General features: G+C 46.9%; 1 protein-coding gene across 1 annotated transcript in view; it reads right to left on the reverse strand.

Moving 5' to 3' along the window:
• The window catches only part of FLT4 (fms related receptor tyrosine kinase 4), a 94,141-nt gene that overhangs the window by 40,196 nt on the left and 33,382 nt on the right, over positions 1 to 20,563 (reverse strand). Inside the window, exons 2-4 of the mRNA XM_065408974.1 lie at positions 19,080 to 19,176; positions 9,351 to 9,625; positions 610 to 722 (exon numbers count right to left, since the gene is read on the reverse strand). Of these exons, the coding sequence (XP_065265046.1) occupies positions 610 to 722; positions 9,351 to 9,625; positions 19,080 to 19,176 (485 nt within the window). The remainder of the gene's footprint in view (positions 1 to 609; positions 723 to 9,350; positions 9,626 to 19,079; positions 19,177 to 20,563) is intronic.

Consider the following 20,563-nt stretch of genomic DNA (forward strand, 5'->3'; position numbering starts at 1 on the left):
ATAACTAAGGAAATTGCTGCTGATTCCCCAAACATAAGCCCAAATGGGATGAAGGCTGACCTCATGTGGGGTCCTTCCCGGGCAAGGGAAAGGCCCCTGGCCCCCAAAGTGTCCCAGGAGGCCTTTGCACAATAGTAACACTCATCCTGGAAGGATGTATTAGCATTGTAAAAAAGTCACAAAGCAAGCTGATAATAGAGTTGTTTTTAATCAGCAGTCCCCACAAGTACAGGCGCCTGTCCCTTGGGAACACTGACCACCAAGGGTATTTGAAGACCAAGGAGCTAAAGGTAGCAGAGACAACAATGAACAGGTATGAATGCTATTGGGAAATGCTACTAAACAAAGATTTTACAACTTCACTGAAGGGGAGCAGATCTAGCAGGAAACCCACAGGCCATGCTGCAGGGAATGCCCAAAGCAGCTGGTCAGCAGAGCTTGGGTCAACACATAAAATGAGGAAGCCGGCGGCTTGCATTTTTCATGGAAAACCCACCCTGTGCATTTCCCAGCTCCTGCAATGTCTATTCTGCTCCTTCTCAGCCAATTAAAATGCATAATAAAGGAGATATTGTCTATACAGGAGCCTCATCAAGGCAGGTCTCTTACCAAGAACAGGGTGATGTTAAGATCTGGGATGGATACCAAGCAGGGCACCCAGGTGTTCCCTTTCTTGTTGATGAGGAGTGTTTCGGGTCTGTTGATAAAGGGTTGCTCGAAATCTGAGAAAGAGAAGTGAAGAAAAGAAAGAATAAACAGAGGCAGGAGAAGAACAGAAGGGGGAGAAACAAGAAAAAGGTGAATTTCAGGCATTTGTTAACCCAGCAAAAGCTTGCCAGAGGTAGCGCTGCTGAGCCAGACACCCTGACTATTCAGGGGCTGGAAAGTTTAAAAGACTCCTTGTAACTGAGACTCGGGTGACTTGCCACTGAACAACCTCTCAGCATCCAGCAGACAAGAAAAGCAACTTGGTAGAGGCAACGCAAGGAATCTCTGAAATTCAGGCCTGGCCTGCAATTCATCTTCTGATATCACCATGAGCCTCCTCGTTATAGGAGACCCCACCCTTCATCCAGCCAGTCAGGGTTGTCCATGTTGGGTGTCTCCTCTCAGCCCAATTGCCATGGCAGTTGAGTGGTTTTTTTTTAATTTTTGTAAATTTAGGAAGTTACCCCCCACCCCCTGCTCTCTACAGGTCTCTCTTTCTGGGCCCTTGGTTCAAATCTACCTCAGGGGACTTTGTGAAACAGGCTCTTCTTCGCCTCAGTTCAGTCCCTGGCCAGCTCTTCCCCTAACACCTAAATGGCTCTGTGTCACTGGGCAGAGCTAGCCGGGATGTGCAGGCCCAGAGTAAAGGCAGCCAGCACGACCTTCCGGCCCGAGGAGGAGGTGATCTGCAGCCCAATGGCATGCAGATGTCATCCTGTGGAGATCCTGCCCGGTAGATAAACAAATGAGCTGAGATTTCCAGGGCTTCCACCCAACCGCCTCTCAACTTTCACAAGCACAAATATTGACAGGAAGAGCAAAAACACCAAGTACACAGAATTAATGTTTGAAGCTGTTTAATAAATGCAGTTTCTTAGGCGAGGCCCGTCAGAGCCACACAGGATCCTAGTGAGGGCCTCCAAAGGAACATCCAACAAACAAGCACCCCATGGAGGGGCTGCTCTCCCTGTTCTACTCAGCATCCTGCCTGCATCAGATGAGAGAAGGTCCAAAATGTCAGGGACACATCTAACCACTAGCACATACGGCGCTTCCAATGACATGTGGGGGGTCCATTTCCGTAGCACGGATAATGTTTTCTATAAACACCGTTTCATGACTCAGCATTTCTGTTGTCACTCCAAACAGTGGGACTGGATAACTGGATGATCCAGCAGACTGGGAATGGGCTACAGAGACTTTCACCTCTAAATCATCAATTCAAATCCAGCCAAGGGCCACAGTGAGAGAGAGCTGAGAGCAGCTGACGCCTGTTTGCTGGCATATAGTGGTTGCCATTATTATTTGGATTGTGGTAGCACCTAGGAGCCCCAGTCATGGACCAGGTCTCCTTTATGCTAGGCGCTGTATAAACATAGACCAAACAGATGATCCTGGCCCCAAAGAGCTTACAATCTAAGTAAAAAGATAGAGATTCCCAACAGTATCTAAGATGCGTTATTTGCTCTTCCCTCCGCCCATATTTAGAATAGGAAATAACAGATGTAACCGTGCGATGTCCGTTGGCGAATGTTGACTTTTAAATGGCAACCACTGTACTATGTGTGCAATAAGTTCTAGTGGACATGGGTTCACATAATAAACTCCATTACCACAATTAGGCCTCTTTTGGGCAGTCTCAATCATAACAAAGTCAATGTAACTCACACAAACACCATGTGGCCACTGTCATCCTCGAGCAGCTAGTCCACATACAGAGATGCTACAACTTTTGTCTCGCAGAACCCATGTTTTATAGTTTGGGCAGTAGAGACTCGTGCTTTTAAGTCCCAGGGTCAATCCCAGGATACCTTAACAAGAATTGAAGAGGCCTAGAGACCAAACTCTCTTCTCATCCCTAATAGGTGTTCCCCTACAGGACTCACTGGCAGGGGCAAGGTGGGAAGTTTGCACTGCTACTGCTCATGCACTGAAGCACATGGTTTATCTGTTGCCCTTACCAATACGGGGACTTTGCAGTGTTTTTCTCCCATGAATTTCTTTGTTGTTAAATGCTCCTGCCAAAAGGTTCCATTTTAGGGGTTACTTCATCGTTGTGGCTTTATATAATAGTGCCTTCAGGATACACATGAAGAATAGCCACTGATGTTCATATGAAGGACTAAGGCAAGATTAGAATAGGAGACAACTAATATTTGGGATGGGAATTCCTGCCAAGTCTCTTCTGCTGCTGGCTATTGTTGTTTTGAGTTTGTTATGGAAGGATTTGTTCTGAAATATCAGCACCAGCTGCCCAGCTGGGTATTCGGTGCTCTGCAAACACCAGCCGCACACGCTTAATTGGCCACTCTAAATCTAGACCAGATCCTACGTATCCCGTGTCTAGAATCTAAACTGACCCCAGCGTCACTCCAAAGTGAAGGCAATATCCTTTGAAATGTCTGTGTTGTATCTGATCTTGTCTGGCTTCACTTGTGCAATCTGCCCATTTGGACTATGGGAATATTTCTTACTTAGGGTTGTGGTGGATCTTCAAAAAGACCTGGGTTTGGTGCATGAATTGCTGGGTGAACTGAATTGCTGGGTCAGACTAGATTATCACAATGGTCCCTTCTGGCCTTAAAATCTATTACTCTATTTACCTGGGTCCCTACAGAGACTATAACCATAACTTCCAAGGAGGTGAGATTCCCCTTGGCATAGCACCAGTAGCGTAGCTAGGGGAGGAGCAGGGGGAGCGGTCACCCCCCCACTGAGCACAAGTGGTGCCTTTTTAATTTTTTGTCGCCTTTTTTATTTTTACTCTGAACGGGGGGGGCGGACATAAAAAAAGGCACCACCTGCTGCGCCCGCTTGTACTCACCAGGCGGCGCTCTGGGTCTTCGGCAGCACTTCGGCGGCAGGTCCTTTGCTCGCTCCGGGTCTTCGGCGGCGGGTCCTTTGCTCGCTCCGGGTCTTCGGCGGCATTTTGGCGGCGGGTCCTTCACTCTCTCCGGGTCTTCGGCGGTATTTCAGCGGTGGGTCCTTCAGTGCCACCGAAGACCTGGAGCGAGTGAAGGACCCGCCGCCAAAGTGCCGCCAAAGACCCGGAGCGCCGCCCGGTGAATACAAGCGCCGCAACGGGTGGCGCCTTTTTTGATGTCTGCCCCCCCCGTTCGCTCCACGTGGCTACGCCACTGCATAGCACCTTATGTAGGGCCATGGGTTAAGATGCCTGTGACCCTTTTTCCTCATTACCCAACCACTAGAGCGGTCTTTTTAAAACAGAAGTGCCCAAATATTGCCCAACTGAGAGCCACACTTGCAACTTGCCAGGAGCCTGAGACCTGCACCAGTGTCTGAGTGGACCCAGCCAGAATAAGCCCATCCCATTGGCTGCCGCTGGTATAATATGTGACAACGATTGCCATTGAAAGGTGGGTGTTTGCCAGCACTCAGTGCACAGTGGTATCAGATATACTGTGGTCTTTCACTCCACTTCGAAAGAGGGAATAGCTGCAGCTGCTGCAGACACTGTGGCGTGGCAACTCAACATCAAAGACGAAGGTTGCCACGGCCCCCAATTTAGGATCATGCGGCTCAGACTTAGGGGTACTCTGTTTTAAAATTCAATTTGCATGGAGAACCTATTGGTTCATTTTCACGGGCTCTTTACCCTACAAGTCTGCTGTCTCCGTGCTCAGGGCTGCAGATTTGTTTGTGAATTTCAACACAGCCCTGATTCCTGTCACTGGCCCTTTGCAGAGTTTTGGAGAAGGGGAAGGGAATAACTATCGCAGGTGAGACACCATGAGATCTCCTCTGAGCTCACAGATGGCAGCAAAGAACTCAGTTACTAGGTGGATCACTGCCAAGGAGACTGTGATTCATGTTCTCATTTTCTTGTCTGACCACATCACGTGTTGTCTATAAGTGTGTCATAATGGGTGGGCTGGGACCCATTTAGCATCTTCTTCAGCCATAGATACTAAGCCCTCTGAGACAGGGGCTGCATCCTGTTCTGTTTGTTATAGGCACTCTGTATGTTTACAGCACTGACTAAAAAAGTGTAATAATAAAATAATAATAATAACACATACAGACACACACACACGTGGGGAGAGAGAAGACCTGTAGAGTGTTAATTTTAGTGCTGAGTGCAGATGGTCAGATCAAAGCAATAGGTCTCACTGTTCTATCACAGCACAGACATCCTCCCGTCAATTCTACAGAGAGCTCTAACGTGAAAATTTATGTTGAGTGATAAATTAGTGGTTTGATCACCGTCTCTCTGGACTTCTCCAACAAATAAATCAGCCCTCCCTAGCTCTTGGGATGGATCTACAGAACACAGAACAACTCAGCTGGAGAAGAGCAGAACTTTAGCTGGAAATCCTACAATTGGCAACTCGCCAGTGGGGATGTTGAGGGGAGGGGGGAAACATTCCCTGATCACACGTCGAATTCCAAGTATCCTCTAGGGTTTAAAAATTATAGGCCAAAGTTTTAAGAATGGATGTCAAAATACATATGCAAAAAAGGCTCTTGCAAATGCACACGATTTACTTTACACATGTAAGTCAGGTATAAATTATGCACATTGTTAGCTAGACACCCAACCAGCCATATAGCTAGGTACTTATACAATCCTCGCTATTGTCATCTGAGCTGCCATGCCACATTTATGCATTAGCCTCCCAGCACACCTGTGACATGGGAAAATATCACATTTTACAGACAGGGCACTGAGCCACAGAAAGGTCAAGCAATTCACCTTTGGGCACATGTGTCAAAGCCAGGAACTGAACCGCCGTTTCTAGAATCCCATCTAGTGCCTTAACCATAAGACCATCCATCCTCACTGTCAGCTGTATAGATTGATCTGATTTGCCACTGCAGTAACTGTGCGCTCAGATGCAGCCAGAATTTTGTGTGCCATTTTTTGGCACTGATCTGGGCCTTTTGAAAATTTTGTCTCTCATTATCATGATTCCTGTCTTATGACAATGGCACTGGCTAAAAGAGGGAGAAATAACTGTACAGCTGAACTAAGCCAACAGTTTCCAGTGGACAGACCTTTATCTTAACAGCATCCATTTTAAGCCTTGCAGCGGGGGAGTGTGGGAGGAACTTGGCGGGATGCAGAGAGTTTGTGCATCAGCCTTTCGCCTCTGCAGACCTTCAGATTTGAATGAGGTCTCCTGTTTGAATGGGACAGTCTCGATTTCATCCCGGGCGGACAGTCTGCCTCTCCATAAAACACCCCCGAATTCTGCGGGACGAGCAGGCTGTCTCTGCTCAGAGGAGGTCAAGACTGGAAGAGACGAGAGGGCTGCATATCAAAACTGATAGAACTGGCAGAGGTTTTGGGGGATCCTGAACCGGGACTGACATAGAAAGAGGTGTTACATGTCAGGGCTGAAATACACTGGCAGAGCAGTGTATGGCTGGGTTGCACAGCATCTGGCTGCACTGTGTCCTGCTCTCCTCAGTCTGTCGGTCCAGCACAATATTGAGCATTTCAGTTAGTCTGGCTCTGTTTCTGTTTCTTTGACAGCCCCCCAGTAGAGCAGAGGCTAATTGTTTTATTTATTTATTTATTTTACAGATCGCGCTTCTCCAAGGCCCAGTGATCTGCTCCTGGGGCACGGCAGAGCTGAAAATTCCTGCATTCCAGTCCGACTGGAACAATCACCCCAGGCACCGATGTAATTGAATCCTGGCCGGAGCAGAGCTTCAGCAATCCCCCAGAAGTGGACGGATATTGATTTGCTCTCAGCATGAGGAGATGGCCCTCCGCCCCACTTTCCAAGCCCTCTGGATTCCAACAGCCTTTTGCAGACAAGGGGATGAGCATGTTTATGGAGGAGCCTTTCAAGAGAGGAGGTGTGAACTCAGTTCTGTCCAGCTGCTGCTGGAAGATATGTTGCTGCCTGAAAGCAAGGTTGGACTTTTTTCATATTTCTGTCATCGTTATCAAGCTTTCCTTGAATTTCTGTCTTTATCCCCCACTCAGTCAGACTGACAGCAGCGCTGCCCTCACTACTGTCCGTGTCTTGTGATTAATCCAGGGCTGTCGATTAATTGCAGTTAACTCAAGCGATTAACTCAAAACAATTAATCGCAATTACGAAAATTAATCACGATTAATTGCACTGTTAAACAATAGAATGCCAACTGAAGTTTATTAAATATTTTTGGATGTTTTTCTACATTTTCAAATGTATTGATTTCTATTACAACACTGAATACAAAGTGTACAGTGCTTACTTTATATTATTATTTTGTATTACAAATATTTGCACTGTAAAAATGATAAACAAAAAAATAGTATTTTTCAATTCACCTCATACAAGTACTGTAGTGCAATCTCTTTATCGTGAAAGTGTAACTTACAAATATAGATTTTTTTTGTTACATGACTGCACTCAAAAACAAAACAATATAAAACTTTAGAGCTTAGAAGTCCACTCAGTCCTCCTTCTTGTTCAGCCAATCGCTAAGAGAAACAAGTTTGTTTACATTTACGGGAGATAATGCTGCCTGCTTCTTATTTACAATGTCACCTGAAATTAAGAACAGGCGTTCGCATGACACTTTTGTAGCTGATTTTGCAAGGTATTTACATGTCAGATATGCTAAACATTTGGATGCCTTCATGCTTCGGCCATCATTCCAGAGGACATGCTTCCATGCTGATGATGCTTGTTAAAAAAACAATGCGTTAATTACATTTGTGACTGAACTCTTTGGGGGAGAATTGTATGTCTCTTGCTCTGTTTTACCTGCATTCTACCATATATTTCATGTTATAGCAGTCTCGGATGATGACCCAGCACATGTTCGTTTTAAGAACATTTTAACAGCAGATTTGACAAAACTCAAAGCTGGTACCAATGTGAGATTTCTAAAAATAGCTACAGCACTTGACCCAAAGTTTAAGAACCTGAAGTGCCATCCAAAATCTGAGAGGGACGAGGTGTGGAGCATGTGTTCAGAAGTCTTAAGAGAGCATCACTCCAATGCGGAAACTACAGAACCCGAACCACCAAAAAAGAAAACCAACCTTCTGCTGGTGGCATCTGACTCAGATGATGAAAATGAACATGCGTCGGTCTGCTCTGCTTTGGATTGTTATCGAGCAGAACCCATCATCAGCATGGACACACGTCCTCTGAAATGGTGGTTGAAGCATGAAGGGACATATGAATCTTTAGTGCATCTGGCACGTAAATATCTTGCGACACCGGCTACAACAGCGCCATGCGAACGCTGTTCTCACTTGCAAGTGACATTATAAACAAGAAGCGGGCAGCATTATCTCCTGCAAATTGTAACCAAATTTGTTTGTCTGAGCGATTGGCTGAAGTAGGACTGAGTGGACTTGCAGGCTCTAAAGTTTTACATTGTTTATTTCTGAATGCAGTTTTTTTTATACATAAATCTACATTTGTAAGTTCAACTTTCATGATACGTACTTGTATGAGGTGAACTGAAAAATACAATTTCTTTTTTTTTTTCCGGTGCAAATATTTGTAATCAAAAATAAATATAGAGCAAGCACTGTACGCTTTGTATTCTGTGTTGTAATTGAAATGAATACATTTGAAAATGTAGAAAACATCAAAAAATATGTAAATAAATGGTATTCTATTATTAACAGTGCGATTAATCTCACAATTAATTTTTTAATCACGCGATTAAGCATGATTGCTTTTTTTAACTGCTTGACAGCACTAGATTAATCACAGCCAGGGTTTGAAAGCCCTGATGCAAGTAGGCAAACACAATTGCTCCTCTTCACCCAGATGACAAGGGATGCCACCAACCAACAGTGATCTTTCATACCGAGAGTAATTTCTTACCACTCACCCCATCCGTCCCAGCTTGTACGTATTCCTGTAGCCAGACAAACTCTAACACCACAGACCTTTCTCAGGTACAGTGATGCTGCCACATCCCTGTATTATTCACAGAGCTATGTAATCTTAACCGTGTCTGCACAGCAAATGCAGTGTGGACAGGCATACCAGTGCTTGCTTTAGTCAATTAGCATGGGTAACACTAACAGTGAAGACACGGTGGCTAGGGCTTCAGTAGAGGATAGCCACCTCAGCACAAGCCCGCCGGGGCCCCGGGTATGTACTGGGGCAGTTGGCTCATGCTGAAGTCTGTGCTGCCACGTCTACACTACTACTGTTACCTGTGCTAGCTAGATTAAAACTAGTGTGGGTATGCCTGGGAGTGTTACATTGGCGACGCAGCTGTACCCTTAATGTGCCAGCGTGGGGTGCTGCCAGCCTACGCTGAAGAGGCCCTTGGGATTGACCTAACAGGGAGCTCTGCAGAATAGAAGCGAGGTGCCCTGGCAGAGCTATGCGAGAGGACTAGGAGAAGACTAGCAAGGGTACTTCAGGTCAGGACGGAGGTGAAGTGGTAGAACTGGGGAGTTTATACAGATCCCCATGTTGTCCGGTTCTAAACCGGTGCTTGTCAGTCTCCTTTTAGAAGGCAGGTGACCCTTTCCCATGCACACTGAATCGAACCACTCAGCCGCTTCTGCTTGGGCAAGTCCTCCCCACCTGCTGCGATAGCTACTTCCCATGAGGGGTTTTAAGGCTAGCATGTGGGCCAGCCCATGAGCTCACCCAGTCCGGGTCTGGCTTACGGCAGGGGAAGCTGCACAGTCACTGGCTTCTTACCTCTCACAAACACGTAGATGCTGATCGCAGTGGTGCCCTCAATTTTGGCACTGATGTACTTGTAGTAGCACCGGTAGTAGCCGGTGTCATTAGCCTGGGTCCCGGTCAGCACTAAGACCTTGCAGTAGGGCTTTGTGTCGGTGCCCTCGCAGTCCTCCTCCCTGATGGTCCGGCCGCCGCTGAGGTTCACCAATACCACGGTCTCGTTCTCCTTTTCGCCCTGGTCAGGGTCCACCAGGCCCCCAGGCCACGACCACTCCAGGGGGTGCTGCCCTCTTTACAGAAACAAAGGGAAAGGTTAGCCAGTGACCAGGAATGGCAGAACCTGGGGGGCTGTTCATCCTTACTCAGCCTGCCCTTCATTCGCATAGGAGTGTGGCTACTACCCTCACCTGCTAGGGCCATCTTTTTTCCCTACTTCTCCTGTGCGGATCGGGAAAAGGGGGCCCCAGGCACCAGACCGCTGTCCCTGTTCTCCCCCAGGAGAGCCAAATAAGGTGTGCCCAGCCCATGTCTGCACATGCCTGGAAGTGCAGGCCATGAACGCCACTGGAGGAACCACCTCGCTCCTCGTGGGGAGAAAGGGTGCAGTGCGATGGTGAAAGCATATAGCTCCATTAGCCCAGCCAGTGACACACGGGAAGGTGGATATATCCCATTGCCATGGGGTCACCTCCACGGGGAATTTCATGCTGTCAAATATCAGTTCACTTTCAATAGAGACTCTATCCGTCCCTAGTTTCCATGACTTTATCTCACTAATACTGATTCCAGGGTGAGGATTAGCCCAGGAGCTAGAGAGAAAGGATCCATTTCTCCAGTATTTCCCATATAGACAACATTTAAGGGCTTGTCTACACTACCACGCGGGGTCGATCTAAGATATACAACTTCAGCTACGTGAATAGCGTAGCCGAAGTCGACGTACTTAGATCTACTTACCATGGTATCTTCACTGTGGTAAGTTGACAGCTGACGCTCTCCCGTTGACTCCGCTTGTGCTTCTCATTTTGGTGGAGTACCGGAGTCGACGGGCGAGCGATCAATTTATTGCGTCTATACTAGACGCGATAAATTGACTCCCGCTGGATCGATCACTGCCTGCCGATCCGGCGGGTAGTGTTGACAAGCCCTTAGACATGACCTATTCTGTCCTTACCCCATGTGGGGCAGCAGCTGACTCAGGCTCTGATGTGATAAATGGAGTGGAGAGGAGAAATGAAAGAGGAATATGGTGTATTGGAAAGAAAAAGGAAGAAAGAACATGAGGAGAGAGCAAAAGAGATCAAACAAAGAGAAAGCTACAAACTCAAGCTGAACTTCCTTAAATCCAGCCGCTGGGTCTATTTCCCTCCCTTTCATACCAGCTGGGACTCCCTGCAGCCAATCACCCTGGCAGAGGCTCTCACCATGTGTTTTTATTCAAGCAGTCCCTCAATGCTAGTTCCTCTAACCTCTTCTATATGGGGCTGCCCAACGAGCTCCTTACAGGCCAGCTCTAATCTGGTTCACGTTTCTGCTGTTGTGGAGAGCTCTGACTGCAAATGTTCATCAAACCCAAGGAGGACACCAGAGTTTTGCTCTCTATCCTTCAAGGAAAAAGTGCCAGGGAACATGAAGAAAACTCCAGGCATGAAATACAAGTGTGTATTTATACACGGTCTAGGATTTATGGAGCCTGGGATATACACAGACACTCATCTGTGTGCAAAAAACCACCCCCCAGCTTGACACAACAGCACTCTCTCATTAAAAATAACACTATTGTGTATTCTGCGCTGAAGGTTTCGCTCTGCAAAATCAGACCCTGCCTCCGAGAGAGAGTGATTACCACCAATAGCTGGATTCTTTAAGCAAGGAACTAGGAGGCGGAAATTAGATAAAGATAAGAAAAGAATTTAGATAAAGAGCCCTCAGAGGGCACAATTCGATATCAGCTGACACTAGCCCATGATAGGGTTCCTGTCCCATGGCATTGGAGATGCCATGCCTTCCTCTTTGTATTTGTCTTTAGCAGAGGATTTCCCTTCCTGAAAGCTCTGTGCTGCAGAGACCTTGCTTGGCAAAGGAAGGCTGGAAGGAATTTATAGCTCCTCTAATTAGCCACAGAGGTCCCTGTTGAATGATGCAAGACCCCTCTCCTACCTCCACAGCGGTCCCGGTCCCGGACAATATAGGGAGCAAGAGAAGTCTCAGGAATTGTATACCGATATTAAAATAGTTCATGCTAACAACTCTTTTGGAAGGGATGTTAAACCTCATGCTTCAGGGTGTAAGCCAATCTCTAACTATTAGAGACCAGGATGAGACCTAATGTGGGGGCAGATTATCCTACACCTGCCTACTGTAAGGTTCTTACACCTCCCTCTGAAGTCCCTGGTGTTGGCCACTGTCAGAGACAGGCCACTGGGTTAGATGGCCCTTGGTTCTGGTCCGGTCTGGCAGTTCCTGTGTTCCTAGGTGTTTCATGGCATTGTGGCATGCTCACCAAAGGACCAAGGAGCTGGTTGTCTTCTCCACCAATCAGGATCCAGAATTAGATGCTTAATTAGTTACAAAGACTCTTGGTACTTTTTGCCCAGACTCGTTCCCGAGTCTAAGCCAAATGATACCTGTGCAGATGCAGGGGAAAAGCCCAAGCAGCAGGAGGTGCATGAGGAAGGAAGGCTGTTGTGGCCTGTGGCCCCAGGGATGCCCACGTGGGGACAGTGCAGCTTCCAAAGTGGGTGGTGCTGGGAAGAGAGAGTGGCCAAGGGAGCCAGGGATGGTGCTGATTTAACACATCCACTGAGCACCCTGTCCTGATGGATATACCGTGAAACCCTGACCAGTACTTATCGCTTCCCTCCTCTGGGAATCCCCTCCTGGGGTTCAGAGGAATCAGGAGGTAGTGGGAAGTGAAATTTACATGATGCATTTAGCCCCATCTCTCTAACTGAAGGTGCAGACTTGGAGAATTCCAAGTCTCTTTGCTCTAAATGTCCAAGGCTTTTGAAAAGGTTTTGTAGGCTTGTCACAGAGTCCTGGGCTCTGTTAAAAGGTGGCTCTGTTGTGAAAGGTGGCTCAGGGAGGCATTGTGGAGTTCCGTGTTCATTGTGCCTCATGAATGCACAAGTAGAACAATGTATGTTCTAGCTGCCCGTCCTGCAAACTCAGCCTGGGCTCGGAGATCCGAGCTGGGTCCTTTCCTGCTCACATATCACCAATAACCAGAGCTTCAGGCTACATTGTGCCCTCAGTCATATCTGGGCATCCCCATTTTCTTTAAAATTTGCCCTCAATGGCACCTGTGCAACCTCCTTGTCTTCAGTGGGCTCGCACCGGAGTAACTGACGGGAACATTTCTGTTTACTTAATTCTGTTGATTCAGGAAATGGAATTGAAACCGCAATTCACTCAGTCTCACAGAGCTAACAGGAATAAAAATGTCCTTTAAAGGTATCTTTATCACTAAAATGAGCAGACCCGGCATACACAAAAGGACAGGTCCATCGAGCAAGAAGGGGCTATTTTTACAATGGGATCTGAGCAGAGTGGCACTTTAGGGTGAATCTAGTTTCACTAGGACAGAACAAGCCAGAGTTGGGGGAGACACTAGATTAACTTGACTCTTTTCCATAGGCTCTTATTTATATTTTAAAAATATATTTGGATTTTTAAATTGTTTCCATCCAATGCATATACATAAAATCAATCGATCAATCAGACATCAAAACCAGAAACAAATGATAAACCCTCCTCACCTCCTATCCAGAGTCATACATATCATCCCCTACTGAGTCCACCTACTCCCTCTGCACTTAACTTGCTTTTCAAAAGCCTGGGAGACCAGACTCTAGCTGGACGGCAGTGCTTATTAACTAGATCTCAAGATTTTAAGGCAGACAGTATTATGGAGCCTCAAAACCTCTTGCATTTGTTCAGGAATTCTTGGGTCTGCATATGAAGCTTAGTAATTCTACAAGTCTCCAGAGTTTCTGCTTTCTGTTTGTTTACCAACTGGGATTTTCATATGTTGTCCAATCCATTGTTTTATTAACCATCAGGGCTAGCAGTAGTTGAGTGATGGATATTTATATAAACATATATCTGAGATGGGCCAATACAAACAGACATGTTGACAGGCCCATGGGTTGTTCTTAATCGAAGCACTCTTGCCTCAAACATTTCTGGTCCAAATTCCATGGTGATGTGTATGGGGGGGTGAGTTACATGTCGGTAAGTGGGCGTGAGTCTAAGTTAGTGTAATTTGTGTGTTAAGTGGGCTAGAAGGAGATGGAAGTTACACTAGCTTAGACTCACTTAGATTCACCCCTGAACCAGGCCGGCTGTGTTTGGAAGAGGTCCAAGTAATGGTTTCTGGGCATCTCCCTCTCAGCTATACTTCACCTTCACAGTTTTGTTTCAAAACGGTCTTTGTCACACTGATCCAGCATTGGCCCATCAGTCAGGTCCTTGACAGCATTCTGCTTTGCTGAGAGTTAGGAGACAGGCAGTGCTGGTGCCAGCTAACAACAGATGCAGTACAGACTTCTCAACAGCTGTTTTCTTCATTAGCCAAAATACTTTCTGAAAGGATGCTCTTCAAGGGAGATGGAGAGAAACTGACAGCACTCTTCTTACCTGCCCTCTCTGTATCTCCCAAACACAGACTGATGGATACATAGGAAAAATTGCAGAAGCTTTGTGGGTCTAATCTATTGAAGAGAGATCACCAAACTTCAGGTAGGACTTTTTGGGTCTGCCATGCTGAGCAGCGAATCAAAATGGGAGCAGTTCTGCTTCTTCCAAATGCCCCCATGAAAGCTTCCGTGCAGGACGTAGGTTTCTCCTTCCATGCTTCCAGCACCGCAACAGTGCTCACGTACTTGTCATCATGAGCCAGGAGGGGTCCAGGATCAAACTTCCTTTCTCCCAGAGCAATATTTGTGCAGCCACAAGCATCCATTAAACAGTTCTATGCAGTTAATGACAATCCTCCACTCCCCTTTCTAAGGCCTGCTCTACACTTAAAAGTTTTACCAATATAACTATGGCAGTTAGGGATGTGATTTTATGTTCACCAAAATAGTTATACCAGTGATAGCCCTAGTGTGGATGCAGTTACCCTGGTCTAATGGGGATTTATACTGGTACAGCTGTCCCTTTTCTTGTACATGAACAGCTATACCAGCATAAAGCACATTTTTGCGGTTATAACTGCATCCCCAGTAGAGTGTTGTACAGTTTTAGTTATTCCAGTACAGTTAAGGCACTAACACTTTCTAGCCTACACCAGGCCTGAATTTCAAAGCCACTTACGCTGACCCAGCACTCTGAGTGACTAAAACCTGCAGGAGGATGTAAAGGGCAGGTGGTGAGAGGTGTGATACCAATCTCTTTTTGCATTTCTTTCCTCCTGACGTTTCTGCTGCTGTGCAAGCAGCTCCCATGTGCTCTGCTCCAGTATTCAGGAAATGGAAAGGCACCGTCTCTTCGCTTCCCCTCTGGCAAGTGCGGCCAGGCCATGAACACTGAGATTCATCCCAATATTGTTTTCACCATTCTTGGGACTTGAACTCATAAAAGTGCTGTATGTGTGGCCCTCACCCCTTTGTCCCTACTCCATCACAGGCTCGGACTCCATTGCTCAGCTCTGCTGCTAGACACTCCAAGGGCCCAGAGCTGATGCACCTTTCTGGGAGCAAAGGAGGTTTTTTTACATGGGGCCCGGCACTGTCTGTGCAAGGAAACAAAAGCCATCTTGAGTGCAGTTCTCTGCCTAAACACTGCTTAGCAGCCTTGTACTACAGGGATGGGAGGCAGCTACAAAGGATGGTTCCCAGGAGTTACAACGTGGACAAACAAAAGCCAGCTCCACTTTGACTCCCAGCAGGAGGGTCACTGGATACTAATCTGAAAGGACATCATTTTAGTTCAACGATCTCCCCCTGCCCACCCTGGGACCCTCCCCCTTTTCTCTTCTCTGCCCCCGCACCTCTGTGGTCTGCACGCTGCATATTTTTGCTGCCATAACCCTTCAGCTCCCATTAATGTAAGCCATGTCTTTTCAGGGTGGTCCGGGGTCCAGAGGAGACTTGGAGACACAGCTGGGCATAATTAACGATGTATGAACCAGTGAGGATTTGCTTTTCATTCCAATGAAGGAGCAGTTGGGGGTGAGGATGATAGGGTAACTGCCTTCTCAGCAGTCATCCCCTCGAGAGGTGATAGAAACACCAGCCCTAGAGCTCCACGGGAGGAGGGGGAGCATCTGAACCACGCCGAAGGTGCAGAGCGTGTCTGCAGTGTCTGTGGAGTGTCCCTGTAAAGTGATCATTCTCTGGGTACCATTCTCTGGGTAATGTAGGGCGCACGCCCTACGCTGAGGGGAAGCAGGGCTTCAAGTGGGCAGAGTTTTCATGATCTTGTGGAAGGTGCAGGGATCCCTCCCCCTTAGTGCTGTTCGCAGGCCCACCATATGATCTTTGGCTGGCCCTGTATTCTCCCGAACATCTGGGAGCTCAAGACAGAGTTGTTCCTTTTTTGCCTCTACCATTTCCACCCTGGCCCGCAGTTTGGATGTCTTCCGAGCGAGCATGAAAGATGAGCCGAAGTCAGCAGCAGGGAACGGGGGAAGCTGTAAGCTATTTGGGTAGCTTCTTCTGTTTCTCAGATGCTAACTGAGAGCCTGGGTCATTTCGCTTTGGCAAAGGAGGCTTTTCTGCGTAGAGTCCAGACTGGAAATCAGACTCTTTTCTGCTCCCCATGGTTTCCTTTCATGTAAATAGATACATAATAAGGATAACTAAAGATACAATGTTAGCATAACTGCTATTTCCTGTCCTGGAGGGGTGGAATTAAAGAGAAGGGCCTCACACAGCATATTAAACAGGCAAGTATATGCATACAGGACAGCCAGGGGCACTGACTGGCAGGGGGTATTTTTTATTTACCACCCATTTCTAGCCTGAATACATCCTCTTTGCTTTAGATCAACCAGCAACACAGGACTCTATGCATTTATCCATCACTTCCCTTGCCCTGCGTGGTGTAAGGATACCTGCTCTTCCCAGCTGTACATCTGGCTTGAGACGGTTTCCTTCCATGGCTGAGCAGGACGGGTCAGGGCTGGTAACTAACCCATCACATGTTGCTCAATGTCTCGTGCAGTGCACATCACAGAGGTAATGGATAACTATACATATGCTTACGTGTGGGGTTCTGCCCTTGCGTGTGTTGCTGCAAATGGGGGCAAAAGGGTGTGGCTTCCTCAGTCTCATGCAAAAGAACAAGATGGGTGAAATCTGATAAGCTGGCAGCCAGCTTCCCTCCAGAGTGTACAGGACAGCAGAAGGAAGCCTTGCCATCAGCAGCCAGCGCTGACTCACAGAAGGTCAGGCATGCACGCTGCACCTGCTCAGAGGTGGAGCAACACGCACCCTGCAATATGTTAGATGCCAGGCAGGACCCTTCCTGCTCAGCCGTGGCAGGAAGCCTTCTCAAGCCAGATTTGCAGCTGGGAAGGCATCGCCACCTATGCTGCAGCAGCTTTCCTGGTGTGCTGAATGATGCTGACATGACATCGCTAGGGAATGGAGGAGTATGTATTCAAAGAAAAGGCAGAGCACGAGCACTGGGGGCACGAGCATGTTCCACGCTGCCTCTGCAGAAGCGCTCCAACCGCTGGCATGCCCGTCCACTCCTGGGCCTCTGCTAAGAAGGGTTCCACTGAGGTACGGTAGGTTTTGTGATGTGAAGACAGGTGCCCTAAACTGAGACCAATTACACTGTCTCTCTCCTTTACCTACCAAGGTCCAAATGAAGCCACGGGAGAGTGTGGCACCAACACTGCAAAGAGAACTGGGCAGGCAGATCCCTGCACCCGTGAGGAACTCCACTGACTTCATCTATATTTTCTAGCCTTCCGCTTGCTCCCCAGAACCAGGATAACAAATGACTTGCAAGGTAACAATGGTGCACAGTTACTAGGGGTGTTCAAGAAAAGGCTAGATAAACTTATGTCAAGATGAGTGGATAAGCCTAACGTCCTTACGGAGGGGTTTGGAGTGGACGCACCACTGTAATTCATATTACTGAGGGCTTTCAGTGGCACTGTGGGCTGCAGGCCACCACTGGAGACATGCTCTCAAATCCTGGCATCGATCACTGTAAGTTGTTGGGGTGAAACTATTGATTCAGCAGCAAAATCCAGTTTGAGCCAGCAAAGTCTCTCTCCCCACAGTTTTATTTTTCCTTAAGGGCTGCAGGGCGGTGTGTACAGCATAAACGGAAAAACACCCCCGCGTGGGGCAAACCAGTCCAGTCAGTGTAGAGCTCTGTCTTCTCAAAGGCATCCTCTCCTTCCGATTGCCAAGCTCCTCTTATAGAGTTACCCATCCCTCCCTGAGAGCTTGTCGGCGGCCTTCCACCCCCAACAACCTTGCCTTGCCCGTCTGTGTGAGGACTAAGCAAGACATTAAACCCCTGCTTGCCGGAAAAGAAGAAGGGACTCTGGATGCAGTCACAGTCATCGATGAGAGTGGCTTTTTCCCCCCAGTCTCTATTTCTCCACAGCATAATGACTAGAACCCATTGCTCCAGAGAGAAGCCAGAACTAGCCGGAACAGCAGGGAGAGTAATGCCAAAGAGGCTATCACACAGAAAAGGAAGAGGAGGATGGTAAAGAAAACACCTTATTCTAGAGCAATGGTTCCCAAACTTTAACAACCTGTGAACCCCTTTCACGAAAATGTCAAGTCTCGCGAACCCCCTCCTAAAAATGGATATTTCCAGGGACTTTCTCCTTTACCTGAGTATAAATTATAAAAGCAGTGATCTGGGAAATATAAAATTTGTTTTTATGACATGCTTATTACACACTATTTATTATTAATTATTATTTATCATTACAGTATTTTTATTACATTATGAAAATGGCAACACTCTTCCAAGATTGCACTTTCGTAGCTTGTATCACTTTGAATAAGCCTGTTATAAGACAAGGCTCCTACGTTTCATCAAGGAGTATCAGATGTGAAACAAGCATGAAGGTATTTAAGAAGCCAATTTAAAGAGTTCCTCCTACACAAGCATTCAGGTCTTGAGCAGTCCAGGCAAACAACGCACATTACAACAAAGCTTAAACTTGTTCTTCATAATAATTTTAAAAACAATACTAGCTGCCTATTTAATTTTAAAAACAGCAAAAAATATCCACCTCCCTTTCCATTTCTTATAAGGAGTCTTGAAGTTTAAATCTCCTCAGTGTGATAGATAGGCTTGCTTTGATCTGCTTAGCTCTTGGAAGTCCAGGGGCTCTGGGCTGCTGGCCCCATGGTGCCTGGGGTCCCTAGGGACAGCTCTGTCCGCCATTAGGGAATTTTTTCCCGAGAACCCCCTGTAACATTTTGCGAACCCCCAGGGGTTCACGAACCCCAGTTTGTGAACCACTGTTCTAGAGCCAACAATGGAACCTGTGAGACCATGCAAGCAGCTCCCCATTCTTCTATTAGCTGCTTCCAGCTGGTCCTACATGTAATGGAGCAATGGAGGTTACCACCATCTCAAGGGATTCTTCTTCAACCAGGAATATCTGCCATAGACTTCTAACAAGCCATGCTAAACTGCCCATTTCCAGCTGTCCTGAAGCTAGGGGGCTCCCCTGATGACCTCCTGTTGGACTTTTCTTTGAGCACTTAAGAGCTGGCACAGGCAATCTACCCAAAGACATTTTTATTTGTCTCTTACCTGCAGGTAATAGTCAGGGTATCCTTGGAGTTTATGGTGTGTTCCTCCTCGGTAATGCTGAGAGTGGGTGGGGTCATAGAATAGCCTCTCACCAGATCTGGGGAGAGAAAGAAGAGAAGGAGCAATGTGGAAATGCGATAAATCTGGTCACGCCGCTGTGTGGTAGTTTGGTTTGGTCTCTAAAGCCAGTATAAGTAAATGCAGGAGGGTGACCAGGCCCGCTGAGGGAAAGACCCTGTAACAGAGCAGTGGGATTCTGTTGCTCCCAGTTAATTTACTGCTGACTCACTTGGGAAAGTGAGGTTCATTAGACTCTAACCATAAGGGAGCAGTTCTCCAGCAAAGGGTCTGGTACAGATCCTGAGGGAAGGAAACACAGGAGCAGATGAGGCCTGGAGAGAGGATTACGGCTGGGTTGAAGGAAATCTAGGAACAGCCCATCCTCAAGAGCTGGTTGAGGCTGCGATTACATGAAGTATTGTTTTGGAATTATCCCTTATAGTAATAAACCAGTAGTTTTGTCTGAAGTTGGGTGTGTATCCCATCTGGTTACAGACCCCCAATTTAAAAACGCAGAACTCTTGCATATGTACCAGTGACGTGGGGAAAACCTTTCAACACAAGGCTCTCAAAAAGCAACAGCATCTTTTCACACTTACACTGAATGTTTTTCTAACTCTCTTGGATAAGACTGAGACTGTCTGGGAGGATGTTGTACCTTTTGGGATTCGGGCAGAACCATTTCCATGGCTGGGGGTGTAGAATTCCATGAGATGAATTACGCACCCTTATGCGGAGAGAGTCATTGTTTGGATAGGTGAACACAATATAATTAATTTCTTCTTCAAGTCTTGTGTGGATCCCTCTTCTAGGGCACAAGCCACGCATCTGATACACATGTCCACCATAAGAGGGATCCACACTGAGAAATCATCTTGAAGAACCACAGTTACTGGAAGGTAAATAACCACGGATTTTCATTAACCCAGTGTGGCCAACTCTCCTGATTTTATCGTGAGCCTTGTGATATTTGATGCTTATCTTAAAGCCCCAGCTTCTGAAGGGATGTGATTAGGAAAGCCCCATGGCTTTCATTTAAAAAAAAAAAAAAAGTTTCTAGCTCTCAAGATTGCAAAAGAAAGTTTAAAATGTGACCCAGGTGCATGCTAAAGGCGAAGGCGGCAAAGAAAAAGAACTAAAGAATGTATTATTAAAAGCCTCCTGGCTTTTAAACCACAAGTCAGGCCCCAAAAGTCATGAGACTGATCTTTGAACTCCTGGGGTTGGCAATCGTGTTAACATCCTGGCGGAGGGAGGGCAGCTAGGTTTTGCTCCTGGGCTGGTGAGTTTGGTTTTCTGTTAGATAGCAAGGTGACTGAGGATATGGCAAAGGCTAAAGAAAGAAAGCGTCTGGTGAAACGACTGGCTTCCTCTGGGACTGAGCTACAATCTGGAAAAGCAAATGAGAAGCGGCTGTATGGCGA

Source organism: Emys orbicularis, chromosome 8, assembly GCF_028017835.1.
Source record: "Emys orbicularis isolate rEmyOrb1 chromosome 8, rEmyOrb1.hap1, whole genome shotgun sequence".
NCBI classification, from domain to species: Eukaryota; Metazoa; Chordata; order Testudines; family Emydidae; genus Emys; species Emys orbicularis.